At 34.4% G+C, this 16703-nt stretch overlaps 1 protein-coding gene across 1 annotated transcript in view; it reads left to right on the forward strand.

Annotated features, from left to right (window-relative positions):
* LOC136409180 (restin homolog) overlaps window positions 1–16703 on the forward strand; it is a 51624-nt gene that overhangs the window by 12067 nt on the left and 22854 nt on the right. Inside the window, exons 2-5 of the mRNA XM_066390527.1 lie at window positions 1929–4110; window positions 4163–4426; window positions 5938–6526; window positions 6579–6712. Of these exons, the coding sequence (XP_066246624.1) occupies window positions 1929–4110; window positions 4163–4426; window positions 5938–6526; window positions 6579–6712 (3169 nt within the window). The remainder of the gene's footprint in view (window positions 1–1928; window positions 4111–4162; window positions 4427–5937; window positions 6527–6578; window positions 6713–16703) is intronic.

Below are 16703 nucleotides of genomic sequence, written 5' to 3' on the forward strand. Positions count from 1 at the left end.
TGAATTAATTAACACACATCATTATTTCTTTTGCTACACAGTTATTTTTTAACTACCTGTTACGAAAGCACATATAACAAACGGATATAGTAGTCGCGAACACAAGTGCTAACATGCGCGTTTGTTAGTAGGTCCTAACACACACGTGTTAGGTTTGTCTTTTAGGCAGGCTGCCCCATAAAATACGGGTGAAGCTATAATTTAGATATTTATGAACGGATTTTGATTAATTGAAAACCAAATAAAATGATATTATTCAAACCACCAAGAAACGTCAAAATTTAGTTTTTTAAATCAATTTTTTCTGCTTCAGGTATTAACTACAAAATTTTAAATAGAACTCCGCATTTTTTAAAAATTTTTTGATAGAAAGTATTTCTTTGAATTAGATCATATATGACAAATTAATGTTAAAACAATTTTTACGTGAAAAAGATTGAAATAATTATTATTTTTTAAATGCCGTGCTATATATTATATTGTATTATTAGTATTTTCAATCGTCCCGTCAATAGTTTTCAAAAAAGGCGAAACATTTTTTAAAATAAAAAAGACACATAAAATTTGTATTAGCTTTTTTGAAAACCATTGACGGGACGATTGAAAATATTAATAATACGTTATAAAAGCATATCAAAATTTTCATCGTATTGGATTTTAGACTTAACTGTATAAATAATGTTTGTTTATTTTTGTGTCAATTTGTGCCTCACATTCAATAAGTTTCTAATCTAAGTGGTAGGACTACCAATTTCGCGTCTCTTTACGGGCACTTACCACTATCTACATGAATAAAATAACAAAGAAAAGTATGTTGGTATCTACTAATAAAGGAACACTCTGTATATTGTTATAGTTTCGCATTCACTTTATAATTGCAAGAATTTTTCATATAGTAAATCTCATTCTGATTTCATGAATGTGATATATGACACAAATTACTACTCTCGAGGTTCGTAACTCTCATAAGGTTAAAGCTAGACTGAAACAGCGATCTGAAAAGACTGGGAGTAGTGAACAATTTGCGGCATTCCACTAAAATCGGTAAAAATTGCGAGGTTTTCTAGACAATAAAAAAATAAAGTTTCCACAACAATCATATAGGGGCTAAAGTAAACCTACATTAGGTCCATGAAAGTGGTTTCCAACACCAGTTTTCGTTAAAGGTTTGGGTTAGGCTTGCGAGTGACTGGTTATGGTTTGGAATTTCATTTTAATCTCGACAACAAAATGAGATTTGAAAGAAAATTAAGGGACAGAAAGTTACATTTTTAGTCGCTCTATTCGAAATAATAATGAAAATAGTAAAAATTACTGTGCGTTAGTATCTTTGTGTAAAGTTCCCACAGATCTGCTCCGTGGGTACAACCTTGAAATTTCCGGACAAGCTCTGATATATCTAAAAGATACTTTACAATATTGTTATTTCAAGATGAAAATTTTAATTAAATTAGCCAAAATGTTTTTTAAAAATTAATAAAAAAACCTTTTTTATTTTGACACCCTTATTTTCTTCCAAGCCATATCCCCTAAAAGTTGTGCCGTACGTCTAAGAATCACCCTGTATAAAATATCGAAAATGCAATAATTGCCGTGTTTCAAACGTGAAAGGTATGCAATATGAAAAATTCTTATAATTGCAAGATGCGTCCGACTTTATACCAATATATAGGGTGTTCTATTTGAAATAAGAAAGTTGTCATAGTTTTTCAAGCATACTTGAATAGAAACTTTCAAGGAAAGATATGGAAGAGTATTTATATCCAATTTTTTCTTGTAACTTAAGTTTCTAAGATAAGGGGATAATGAGCCTTAAACGGGCCACCCATACATGTAGAAGTGTTATGGTTAAGCGTGAATCGAAGAAAAACATTCACTATTAATGAACACTGTTTCTGTTCACTTCACCCTTACGTCATCTGTTCCAGGCTTGTCGCATCCCAACTTTCGGCCTCCGGAATCCGCAAATCGAGACTAGACCCATTGAATTGAAATCACCATTATCTAGTGAAACTCAAATCAGCAAAATCCATCTGGGCAGGTCAGTCCAACACGGAGATAAACACGGATTTCTCAAATATGTCGGAACAGTTCATTTCGCCGAAGGTTTGTGGTGTGGAATAGAACTCACTAATGCTTTGGGCAAACATGATGGAACCATTAAAGGAGTGCGATATTTTTCCTGTTCGCAGCAAAGGGGATTAATGGCCCCCGTGTCTAAAGTCGCTCTTACGAAAAGTAACTCTGAAGCTGCAGGTGATAATTCTTCAGGTCCTTATTCCATATTATGCTTGAATTCGGTACCAGCAAACAGCAGTTTGGATGAAAAACGGAGTGCGTTTAGAGCTGTTGAAAATAATTTGAGTTATGATCATAACAGCTGGAAGACAAATTTTAACGAAGAGGGGAACGTAAATGATCTTCGAAGGCATGTACTAGCAGAAAGGGGCTTGAAAATTCCCTCAACAGAGAGCTTTGATACTCTCGACGTAACCTATACGAGCAGTCAGACATCGAACAAAGCATACTCCATTGAAAACTTAACTAAGCTACCATTTCAAGCACACACCAAAGATATTTCTTTATCGGCTGAGAATTTGAATCAACTAGAACCAAATCGAATATCGGAACCTAAAGAAGTTAGCCAGTGTGAGAAATATTGTGGAACCAAACCAAAGAAACGAACGAATGATACTTTTTGTAGCAAGGCCCAAATTAACAAATCCTATGAAGATATTTTGAAGGAGACGACTAGAAAAAGAAGAAAATCGAACGTGGATCCTGCAGAACAAACATTATCGGGGCAACATTCTACGCGGGTTCGTAGTGATCTTCATGCCGATCATAAACCGGAGATATTCCATGAGCTCGTTAAACACACATGCAGGAATACAGCAGGTACAGAAGAAGATAGTAAGACTCATAATACCTTAACATTGGAGAAGCCAACTTCACTGCCACAACTACGCATTGTGCATCAATTGCACTCTTGCAGTAATTCTAGGAGTTCTTTTGCGGACCTGAGTAGCTCTCAACCAATTCCGAGCCACGTTTTGGATGATATTCGAAGAGCACATGTTGATATTGACAGTGAAAACAGCAAAAAAGATTCCCTGGATTGCGATGAATCTCTCGGGATACTCACACCCGAACAGATGGCCGACTTTAATCAGTTACCGTACGGTTTGGATTGGGATAAATTTGCGGAAGGCTCCTCTCCAGATCGTGGAGAGTACTTTGAACAAAATCTGTCCCCAGTTAAACCAAATAATGAAGATTCCCCAAAGTTGAAAGCTTCTTCTGAAGAAATCCAAAGCCCCAACATGCGTCGTTCCACAGATAAACCGGAGATATTTCATGAGCTTATTAAGTACAAATGCAGGAATGCAGCAGCTCCAGAAGAAGCAAGTAAAACCTTAATATTGGAAAAGCCCAGTTCCCTGCCACAACTACGGATTGTACACCAGTTGTACCCGTGCAGCACTTCTAGGAGTTCCTTCGGGGACCTAAGTAACTCCCAACCAATTCGCAGCCACGTTTTGGAGGATATTAGAAGAGCACATGTTGATAATGACAGTGAAAACAGCAAAAGAGATTCCTTGGATTGCGATGAATCTCTTGGGATTCTCACTCCTGAACAGATGTCCGACTTTAATCAGTTATCATACGGTTTGGATTGGGATAAATTTGTGGAGGGCTCTTCTCCAGATCGTGCAGCGCACTTTGAACAAAATCGGTCCCCAGTCAAATTAAATAACGAAGATTCCTCAAAATTGAAGCCTTCATCTGACGAAGTCCAGAGTCCCAATATAAATAGTTCTACAGATTACAGTCTAGGAATTATTGCTCCAGATCAGATGATTTCGGGATTTACATTTCTGTCTGCCAACACAACAATGAACTGGGATTTGCCTCTGGATTCCGTAGCCGCCACTAAGGAGTACTCTTCTTTGAACAGATGTGAAGAAACTCCGTCTCCAGAGGAGCTGCCTTTGGATACAACTCCGATCGTCGAGTCTGAACCCTCAAAGACGGAACCTACAAAATCTAAGACCAGCAGCTTCATCACTAGTATAACTAGTATTACCAGTCTAGATACTGGATATCAAGGTTAGAAATATGTGGTAAGATTCTGCTAGTTCACTGTATTGTAAACTTGTAGGTGACGGGGAGATGTCTCGACCTGCCAGTAGAGGAGCCGACAATTCTCCATTGACCAGGAGACCATACTCTCGAGCGCCTCCTCGCAAACCAGATCCAATGACGGATTCAGATTTTTACACCGAAAGTGATGCTGATAATCATGATGATAATCACTTGAAAGGTGATAGGAAAGCTCAAGTTATAGATGGGACGCTGTATGGCGTTGATCCTCAAGCTGCAGCTGATATCTATGTTAATAATAGGGAGAATATGGATTCAAGTGGTAAGTAGGAAGACCATTAATTTCCAAGCAGCTTTTCTAATTTCCATTTAATGGAGATATTTAAGATATTTCTCTGTTTTTTTAATTTTGCTGAATTCGTTAGGGAATGTTTTGATGTTGCTCTAGGGAACTACACCGAAATCTATAATAGTCATATTTAAGTAGTTTCATAATACATTCAGGGTTCCATTCAATTTTTTTTAGGTTTTAACCGTTTTTTGACATCCACGTTGGCGCTATTTTTGTGAATCCCCTATAGAAAATATTAGGCAAAATTAGACAGCTTACGAAAATATGGATCTCCTAGAGTATTGTGGCAAAAATGAGTTACAAAACACCTTTCCATGTGTTAATGTTTCCATGTGTAATTCTGCAAACATCTAAATCTGTCACTTTCAACATTTAATTGCATATACATATCTTGAAAACTATTAATTCTCAGAAAGCCAACGTATTAATAAACTTGCATTAAAATTAAGTGTAGAATCTAAAAATGCAATAATATAAAGAATGTTCCATTTAAAATAAGCAAGCAAGAATCGACTTCCGGTACAACCGGAAGTGTGATGTTATTGAAAATACTTTAGATGAGGCCGCTTCAACACACTAAACCACTAAGTTTTCGTCATTTTGCTATTCATAGTTTTCTCAAAACGTCTAATGGCGGTTCCCGGTGAGACACCCTTTATTGTCCCATACGTGTGAAATTGCGAAAATATTATATGTATCTGTCTATAAAATTCCAATTGGTAAAAGTGTAAAATATAAAACAGAAGACACTTAATTACCTGTAATTGAACAAGAAGTCAATCTCAAATATAAAATGAACAAAACCAAATGCTACTGAGAGTGATCACCAACACACTAAACACAATTAAAAAATATAGGTTAAATTAGATATAACGATCGAACAGTAATCACTTACCTCAAATCACAATACCTTTTGGAATGACGGCATGACTCATGTCAAAAAACTGTCATTCTTCAGCCATTGACAGGAGAAATTTTCAAAGTGTTTTTGACACCTTTTATATATTCACATTCCATATTCTTTACTTCTATTCGTTTTCTTTTTTATAACAATTTTTCCTACGTACTGAAGATGGTGATAGATTTATCTCCGAAACCTCAAGAAGAGCTTTCGTCCAAGCCCTTAGCAAAGGGTGAATGTTATTTTCAATTACTTTTATCTCAGATGATGCGTAATTGTGCGTCTCCAGTACCCCTTACTTGTATGTGTGAGGCGTTATTCCCAAACAGAATTAAAGAAAATTGGGCTATTTGCTTGAAACGTATAGAATATATCTACAACAAAATTTGAAGTGTCCCGAATAAGAGCCCTGGAGTCTCAGTAAATCAAAAACCATTGACAGAGATTTTCAAGAGTTTCGAGGAAATTTGAAGAGCATCACAGTTTTTTTTAAACAATTTTAGTGTTGCTTTAGAGTTGCGAAAGAACTTTTAAGATTTTACTTTTTTTTTTTCGTTTTTCTAATACAATCAAATTTCAGGTGTATTTACTGACATTGAGTCTGGACTTCGCAATGACGAGGCAGACAATGGTAACGATTCTGAGCCAGAACGCAACAATAACAGAACCGCGAATGTTTCGCCATCAGACAGCACGAAGACTTTTTCCGAAAATAGCCAAAAAATTACCAAAGAATCACTTATAGATAAACCCCTGATTCAAACTGATATAGACGACAAAATGTCGGATAAAACAGTCAAAGAAAACCCAAAGAAGAGGACAGCATCGAGTCCCGGATTATCCACTCCTAGTCTATCATCGCCTAGACGACTCAAGGATGAAAACCCCCCAAAGAAGTATAAGTTACCAAACAGTAATGCGTCTAAAGTTAAGTCCAAAGTGTTCGATTCAAATCCTTGTCCAGTGGAGAAGAAGCAAATGAAGAAGCCTGTTAACAAATGGGAACCAATTATGACTAAGATAACGAAAAATGAAAAAACTAAGACAAGTCTGAAGGAAATTAAGTCGAAAGTTTTCGAGAATTTGAACCTAGGCAGTGCTCAAAAAAGCAACAATAACAGTGAGAAAAGTACGAATAACTGGACAGTCGCTAATTTGAACAATAAAGTGTAAGTAAAAAGTAATATTCAAATTTTTACTACTTTATGTTTTTTTTCTCAGTGGACGTGTTCCAACAAGAGTAGCACATAACTCTTCATCCATGAAAGTATCATTGAGGGGCAATCGCCAAAACAGTAACCATAGTTCTTTAAGTGATCTCAGTACATCTACATCGTTAACTAAAAAGCCTCCTGGTAAGTATGATTTGTGTTTTTTGACTGTCAGTCAATTCTAAATCAATACACGCTTAATATTCGGAAATTATTTGTTGCCCAACATTAGAATGTATTTGTTAGGAGGTAAAAAAGATTTTTTTTGTTCATTAAAGTCATTAGTGTGCTTTTTGTTGAAGTATGAAAGGTATTTTTCTTAATAAGTAGATAATGGATAAGTGTGTAATAATTTAGTTCAGGCTTTTATCAACAGTTAACTATAATCTCGACTCTATGGCGAAGGAAAATCTATTCATTCTTCCGGTGTTCTTGACAATTTTTAACTTTGTTGTCTCTTTTCTTGATCTCATGGTGAATCAAGTGTTCGGTAAAATATGGTTTGATATCCATAATACACTCATCAGCAATAGTTTTGCATCTCCATATTATTTCAATAATAACTCATTTTTTGAAGTAGTTTTTTTTAATTTATTTTTTTGTTTATTTGCTTCCTTAATTTTTTTCATAGCAATTCGTACTGAATCTGTATCTCTGCCTAATGTATTATTTACATGCATGAAAATATAAATATTGGGGAGGTGCAAGATTTTTGCCGATGAGTGTATTTACTCTATATCGAGATACCTACAAATATAAACCAAAAACAGTAAAGTTTTAGCAATGTATATTCGTTTTTCTACATTAAGCCTTATTTGATACTCAACGAATAAAATCAGCCCCAAATTAGTTATTGATTTTTTGAATAAAGAAATGATACTTGCTTGAAATGTGTTCCTCCAAAAAATATTTTAATGGGTTTTTGAGGTAAATAGTTCGTTTCTTTATTCATATATCACAACATTTAGATACTACCACTAATCAGACGTTTATTATGTTCCTAGTGTTATAACTGATTTTTAAGAATTAAAAATGTTATGTTCATATATCGCATGTTCATAATATCGCAAGCCTTTCGTGACAGTTTATTCATTGATACTAATTAATTATGAAATTTTGCTTATATTTTTCTGCTCAGAGTTTGTCGAAAGACGATAAAACTCAGATGTTTCGTATAGAACCTCTGGTGGTGAAGTCTCATGAATTTTTCTTTAGGCTAACTTCTTATTAGTTATTGTGTTGATTTGATATTTAACTAAACACCTCACGTTGGCTATTCAGACATGCTGATAGAATATTCAATAGACACTGCAATTCGGTTGCAGGACTGTCTGCGGACGTCAATGCAATAAAATAAGCCAGAATCAATTGTGTTGGAGAGGAAAGAAGAGGGCACATGAAGATGGTTTTCAGTTAAAAACGATAGTAGGTAGCGTGAATCCCTAATGTTTTCAAGTATTTATTGCGATTTTCGTTGTCTTAATATTATTATAAATGCAAATTTTCTATAACGTGAAAACGTATTTGCAACCTATATTTAAGATGGTATTGGTGTTTGTAAAATCGCTTCTAAATTCTTTAGCACAAATAAGTCAGAAATTGTTCCCAGGCAAGCCATTTTCACTATCAGTGTCAATGTGATACTACTCTATTAAAAAAAAAAAAATCGGACAACTTTCCATCTAACTTCCTCCCATATTGCCTCATTGTTGCGAATAGACAACTCCAATAAGAAAAAAGAGTACCAGGACGCTAGCACTTATTACCTAAAATCTATATATGAGCATTGGATTTCCGAAATTAGGGCTTGGATATGTTATAGTAAGTCACGGTTATACATTTTTTACCCGTAGGAATGGTCATCTTCCAGGGTATTATAGTCAATTCGTTGAAGAAATTTGATAGAATATTATTGATAATTTAAAACTTTCGAAAACCCAGAGGTGCAGCATTTTTACATTAAACTATATAGATGTATATATTTTTAAAACGCTCTTGGGGAAATTTTCTTAAGGCGTTAACTCTTTTTTTACCTCTTTCAGTATGACCCTGGTGTACGCAAAGTAACTTGTATATATCCGAGTGTATAAATAAATTTACTTCTGCGATAATACAACATTAAAATACCATTTAATGACGGAGAATAATATAGGAACATATCCATTAATGGAATATTTTGCTTCTTGAAAAAAAAACGGTAAAATCAAGAAATTCAACTTTTGTTGCGTGACTATTTGCTTGTTCTTCTGGATAAAACTAACAAAGCGCTCACTAAAAACTCCAAATAAAATATTTTTGTTGGGTTTTCGGATTTATCTCGGCGATCCTTCCCAACTAAACACACAACGGGTGGAGTTTCACTTCTATTTGAACAGTATTTATGGTCTTTGGTTATTTAAACGTAGAGGGTGAGAGAAACGAATTTTTTCGGGTGAAACTCATTTAAGGTCCACTATTCCATCTTAAACTTATGAAAGGAACTAATTCCTTAATGTTAACAATGAAAGCTCGTCAGCGAGTGTTCCGGAGGTTAGTTCAGGTTAGCTCTTCGCCTGGGACCTAGGCGGCCCTGGTACCCAGAACGTCGCCAAGACAAATCAAACACGAGGACTTCCACTATGCCGGCAGTTGTTTTCTCCAGTCGCCCATCCATCGCGGTGCGCCGCGCTTGGCCTTTTAATTATTGTTTATCGTGACGCACCGAAACCGGTAACGTGCGACAAACGAACGTCGACCCTGATGAAAGGACTCCGAAGGACCGAAATCGCGCGATAGGATGCGTGCGGTCAAGCCGGTTAATTTTAGCGAGTTTATTTTGATTAGGATGCGTTTTGATGGTGTTCGTTGATTGTGCGAAGTAGCTGCTTCCTTTGGATTTCTGCCGGACTTAAGAGGTTCTTGTTTTTGTTCACTAAAGTAGACACGTCAATTTAAAATTGATTCAAATTTACATTTGGCCACGACACGCAAAAGACATTGTGAACCATTTTCTAGTGCTCATTTCCGTGCTTTTTATAACTTAGAATTTTCATTAGATTGTACGAAGACACTAATGAAGGGTTTGTTCCATGTTTTTGTGTGAATACTAAACTTGGGAATGAATTGTTGCCAACAATGAATAGCGGCCACAGACAATACCCATGTTTAGAGAATCCTTACTGAAACGAGTTTGCGATATCCATATGACTACGTAAACAAATTACATGTTTGAACCTCTCATTAGTTCCCCTATATACTCTGGTAATGTGTGAAAGCTATTTGAAGTTAAAAACTAGAGTTTGCATGTAATGGTAAATTCTAAGGTGATGGAAGAGTGGAGTTTATAACTCTTTGTCACATTCAGGGTACAGCAATTTTATTCTCCTTTAGAAGTCTTGATCAGGATTTTTTTGTTTCTATAGTGGTAATCTCTAAATATAGTAGCATTTTTACAGAAGTTTATTACCTGCCGTCTATTATGGAGTACTATGTTTACCTTTATGGTAATTAACAGTTAAAACCGGAATATTGACTTTGTAAATGTTTACAATGTTCATTATTGCTGTACGATAGTTGCCATGAAAAGTAGTTTCATCGTGTGATTTTTTTGTGTTGTGAATGATCGGAAAGAGTAATCGTTCTTATATTCTCCAATTAATCACTCCAAATTAATTACAATTGCCCAAGTCAGAACCGTTCGTTTCATTTTATTACCTAATTTAAATCTTACTTTTCTGTTTTGAAAAATAATTATCCGAATTACCTCAGTAATACTAGACTTTCCATTTTTGCAATAGCGCCATTATTTTCGCGCGGTTTCCCTAAGGTTATTGCCTACACTTTTCTTTAGCAGAAACAAAGCATAACAACAATTTGCAATTCAATTTGACTTTACAAGATTATCAGGAGATTACGATTTCCTACCGACGTATTTTCACCCACTATTACATGGTAAAAAAGGCGTAGTTGGCGCCAGAAACGTAAACCTAATTTTTTGCTTTATGTATTTTTTTTACCTGATTCATGAGCACAGACCAAATATCATAGCCTACAATTAAACGATTCAATGTCATGACGTAATTTTTATTCAACCAACACAGTTTTATTGTCATTGTGAAATTGAGAACAACTTTGGTAAATGGTGCTAAACGAGCTCGATTTGTTCATGTACATAATTGATTTCTGGTGGGTACTATAGGATGTGCTAAGATATGTGTTTTTTTCAAAAACACTTGCGTTAAATCTTATGTTTGAAGGCAAAATTAGATTAATGACATGCGCTATTACTATGCAGGAAAATACTTGAATGCAAAGTAGTTGGCGGAAATTAAAGATTATTTTATGTATATGTATAAAGCCTCTTTCATTCCATTGGCACTGACCTGAATACGAGCATTCAGTCTTGATCGCTTAAATAGAACAGTGCAAAGCACTATAATAATAGGGTTTATAAATGTCTACATTTAAGGTGTTTTTGTTGTGATGGAGGAAAGTGTTCATCGGTTGTAAATTTGCCGTCAGTACAGACTCCTTATACCGTCAATGGAACACAAAGTAATTAACTTTCGTAGTATTTCAATCAACTACTCCAAATGCCGAAGGTGTCTATTTTAAGTCTCATAAGGTTTGATTTCACTTGAGAATAAATAGAATACCACTGTTTCATGCCCATCTTAATTGACATTAAATAATTAGTGGCTTCGTTAAGATCTGATACAAGAACTTAACGACGACATCATTAACGAAACAGAGGTGTTCCTTAGCCATACTGTTTAAACGTTGGGGTTATCTAATTAACTGAGCCACTTGGTTGGTTCTGCTTCAGAAATAAAATTTCTAAACGGTCCAAAGGACTAATCGAAAGTACCGATTTGGCAATTGAAATCGATACCCAAAAGAAAAGATTTGATTCTGCGGAATTTCACGTTTCATTACTGCATTCATGTTTCTAGTTTAGGCGGCATTGAAGCGAAATGTGAAGAGATAAATGAGATGTATAAGGCAAGTTGCTCCACAGCAATGCCACTCACAAATTCCTTTTACGGTATTTGTAAACATGGTTTTCATTCAAACTCAGTCCAATTGACTTTTACGTTAATAGTTAATAGTTAGGAACCGCGATTTGAGTAAGCTGAAGCCGTAGTGGAGAAATATTATTTTGCATTAACTTTAACTATTCTGTTGTTTATATAGGTTTATAGGCATTGACAGTTTTGAAAATCAATAATTAGGTCGATTTCCAAAAATTCTCCACTGATAAATTTTACAGTTAAATATTTTTTTCTTATTTTTCTCCTTCTTCCAACCAAATGCTGTAATGAAGTTTTGGCACATAGTTGTTCAAAGCACTTATTGAACACTATATAAAAGTGTCGTTAATTGCGTTCGAAATTCAGTTTTGTCTTATCTAAAGTTCTTTTAGGATTCGTTCATGTTTTTGTTTATATTTAGTCATAGTATGTAACCTTCAAATGAATAAAGCGAATAGTTAACGTTGAGGTATCAAAAAATAAAAAAACTATATCAAAAAACATATATCTCCAAAAGTTTTAATTTCTAGACTTTTGACATCAATTATGCACCCTTTTATGTTGCACTTCGTGTTGATGATTCATTTTAGGCAAGGTAATCGCTATGTGCATTACATAAATATAGGAGGGTGTGCTTTGGGTTGCGTCATTCCTCATGAATTTGCTGATAACCCTTGTCTTTTATTAGGGCGAGCAAAATTGAAACGAAGCTATTGATTTAGGTTCCCCATCAGCTATTTATTTATGTTGGCAGTTCTAAGTCGAATTTCAACAACCATTAGATACTTTCAATTTGCAGAAACAAATAGCAGAACCCAATTTCGCTTTTCTCTTTCCTGCTGTTTCCCAGTTGAAATTAATTTTCCCAGGTGCAACGCATCTGCATATCTCGTATTACAATCTAAACATTTACTTTATACCCAAACAGTCATATTGTTCCCCTTTGGTTGTTCAAGTGAACGGGACCCAAAGTTTACATTAAACAAACATTTATGAAAGTTACGTCCGTTTTTTTTTGCAAAATGTCTTTGTAATAACAGGATGGCAAACATACCTTTTTTGCCTTCTATCTGTTTTTGTTTTGTTCAGATTTGTAGCGTTAAATTGGTAAAAATATAGGTAACGAGAGAGCATATGAAAATTACTCGATTTTATGGTTCATCATTTTGATTTTTCATTTTTGCATCTCCGGAACATACAGAAAAACGCTTAGTGTCGCTTTAGACTCAATGTAATCTTCGGATCTTTGAAAAATAGCCTTTTATGAATTTGAGAAGCAATTTTTCTTGGGATAAGGAGGACTATTAAGGATGCTATTTGAGCTCCTTTTCATTGCAATTAATAGGACGGATTTCGAAATTTCGATTGAAGACATGCATAAAGAACACAAACGAAGTTTTTGTAGATTCTTTTAACGCAATAAAATAATTTATCAATTACAGCCGATTTTGACCATTATTACTAAAATACAGGGTGTTTCTGAATAGATAGTAAAGATTTTAATGGGCGAATCTCGAGCCATACTTAAGACAAAAAGTTCATATAAAGACATGTCCGAAAAGGCTTCGTCTCCGATCTACAAGGTGTTAAAAAACAAAAGCATTTTTGGACATGCCTTTATATGAACTTTTCGTTTTAAATTTGGCTCAGGATTCACCCATTGAAATTTTTATCATCTACTCAAAAGCACCTTGTATACTTAATTACTGTTTGGAAAATTTCTCCACGTACAAATATTATTAAACAATAACAGTACTTACTGAAATATTAAATACCAATTCAAGTTTTATAAAATAATTTACGTACGTTTCAAATTAGCAATTTAAGTGTGTCTGAAAATTTATAGTTATTTGCTATTCAAATTACAATGTTTATTGGTCCACCGCTATAAGCTACATAAATTAGGTATAGGTACTGCTATGCGCAAACCGTTACTTGAATATCATTAGGGGATTTTAAATTGCTACTGCTTATGTTGCTCAGTACTAACATTATTACCTGTAGTTTAGTTATCATTAGTTATTCGCTAAGTATTGATAAATGCGCCTGGTATAGAAAAAACTTTTGTTCGACCCATCATCAACTTAAATTAGATCTAACATTAGGAGGGATTATTGAGAGAGTAGAAACAAGATGCTTGTTCCATCGGTGTTTTACCAAGCAGTGACAAGCAGAGCTCATTTAAATAGTCCATATGTTCACAATCAATCAAATTAATAAATTTTTAATATCTTATTTTTCCTTTTGAAAGCTCTAACCATTAGCCAGGATTTTTTAATGCCTCAATATTTCATTTTAAATTTTAATAGATATATCCCGTCGACAGATATTTTTAGACAGGCCATAAAATAAACAGGCTTGTTGTAGGTTCTAGTAACTGCCGCTACTATCTGAGTAATAAAATGTTATTAATGATCTTGATTTTTAAAAAATCGAAATGTACATTTGGAAAGATGTAATACAACGTGACCGCTCAGCTACCAAAGGCAGGTATGTGAGTTCGCAGCTTGTTTCTCCCACACTTTCAATCAGTAACCGAACCTAATTTCTTGTATACGCATTCTTGTTAGTCGATTAACATGCACATAGTTTTGGTGTACATTTACAACTACAAATACCGATTAAACATTTAATTACTGCGTTTCTAATTTGAGACTAAGAAAAAATTCAAATAAAAGCGACGGACAATCGCCAAAGAAATTAATTAAACCGACATGCACATACCATTAATTGTTTTTAGGTTAATGCATTTTTAAGCAATTGAACGGTGATTGTTTATGCAATGTGGGCAAACAATGGAAAGTGAAATGGTTGTGGATAAAATTGAGACAATGTGCGTATGTAGCATGTGAATGGAAGTAGGGAAATCAAGACTGGGAATTTTCGGTGATTGCAAGGAATCCATGAAAAAAGAAACTCATCCTATTTACTGAGATTCGGAGCAGGACAAAAATTCAAAAATCTTTTTTAATTTCTCTCTAAACCTTTGCAGTTTTTGCGATATTTTCAGGTCCCAGAGAAACTAATATTTTATACAGTTTTGCAAATTCTTTGAGTTAAGATCAAATTGGAACATCTCAGAAATCTGATGAGCTGAACACCTGAACGCATTTTGAAGTTTCTTCGACTTAGATAAAATTCCTGTATGTAATGAAATTTGCTAATTGGTCTTGAATAGGAATTCTGGACTTTTAACGCGGAAATCGGATTCTCCCATACCTCACGTTTAGATTACTAAATTAATTTTCAAAAAGAAATACAATCACCTTAAATTAGACCTTGTCGCATTGTACCACTCTTCTGAAGAAATCATATTTCAAACTGCCAGTCTATTGTTCCCCTGATTAAATATTCCAATTTCATTGTAAGAAACAGGTACTTTTATGGGTGGCTTTTAAATATGCGGTTGTATAATATTGTTTTCACACTTACGGTGTCAGCGGTAATAAAATACTAAAATCAAAGATTCTGGTTTAAGTAAGCGGCGTTCATGATTAGCGTAAATGCAAATCGCGTACAGAACGGAATTTTTAAAAGGAATAATATCTTAAAGATGGATTTTAGTTGGAGAATAATTCTTTTTGAGAAATTTCTAATATGCGTTTAGCTTCGGTAGGAACTAAAAAAATCACCGCATTTCTATTCCAAAAAAGGCAATAATTCAATTATCTATTCAAAATATCGATATTCGATAGACACCTTTTACCTCTTCATATTGAAGTCATCCCTACCAGAAGGCTTTTTCGTGAAATTATCAAAAATCATATTATATGAGCACCCATCATAATATATTTTCACTTGCAAGATTCGTCCTGTCCGAGTTCTAACTGAAACATACTTTTTTTTGCTTTGATTGGAGCTCTGTACGTGTGTAAACAAATTACAACAAAAAGTTCTGTGGGAAAGATCTGCTTTCAAATGTTAATTTCCCCGAAAAATCTACCGAAAATTTCAAATGGTTGAAATGCAGAATTAGCTCAATTGTTGATTCTAGCAAAAAAAACCGCAAAAGAGAAAAATAAGAAATGGAGTGAAACTTCATATAAACCGGACTTATCTGAGTGGAATAATTTATTCCTTAATTTTCCACTTCCTCAAAAGTGAAGTCACACACTTTTTTTCTTCCATCAAATTTTTTTTTTTAATCGAAGGGGAATCAGTAACTTCGATAGTCTCTAGATCTAATGTTTCAGAATTCAATATGGCTAGTTAAACTGGTACTAAAACAATTTATAATAATATAGAAGTTCCGTACATATAATTTTTGCATCCAAACTCGTTACAGGGCGTACCCAATAAAACACCATATTCCTTTGAGCGAAACACCACAGTGTGCGTAATAATGTAACAGTAACAATTCGAAGGAATTTGCTACACACATAACTGCAAAACACAATATCATTTTAAAAAGGTCAACAAATTAAAACCTTGAACCCTACAAACTAAGAATAAGCAAACAACGAGAGATAGGTGGTACCGTATACCTTAGTTTGCATTGAGCACTACAAGCTACTTTTTAAATGGTTTTAAGGTAGGTGACTTGGGTACTTCATAAATGCTTATTGAGTCTTTAATGTTCGAGAGAAGTATATAGACGAGTGAGAAAAAATTACTTCATATATTTGTAAAATGGCGTAAATTACACATTTCACTGAAAAGCGTAAAAGAAACTTAACACATATCCTCGAGGTTTAGTCAGCACTTAATCTGGAGTGACGTAGCCTATGCATCGGGAAATCACTTGGCTAAGTTCTATTTCCAGATGCAGGCTCACAGATTATAGGTCACCGTTTTAGTGGTAATATGTCTGTTTTTTGGGCCAGTTGAGTAGGTATTTAAATCTGGACAAATGAGCCTCTAAAAGTAAATGCATAACAATATCTAGTAAAATATCAGAAAGAGAGAAATAAGTGCAACGTAATATTGAGAAAGCTCTTAATCTTCAGGTTGAGAATGGCCCTTTTTTGATTTCATATGTGCTATCAGAGCCGAGAAATATTACATAACCATATTGCAGCAAAGAGGTGTGGCGGATATGGGTCAGGGTTTCCATGCAAATTAATGGATTGTCTAATGGATTACAGACTTATAACCAATAAAGCTGATGACACTGATGAAATACCCAA

Source organism: Euwallacea similis, chromosome 5, assembly GCF_039881205.1.
Source record: "Euwallacea similis isolate ESF13 chromosome 5, ESF131.1, whole genome shotgun sequence".
NCBI classification, from domain to species: Eukaryota; Metazoa; Arthropoda; class Insecta; order Coleoptera; family Curculionidae; genus Euwallacea; species Euwallacea similis.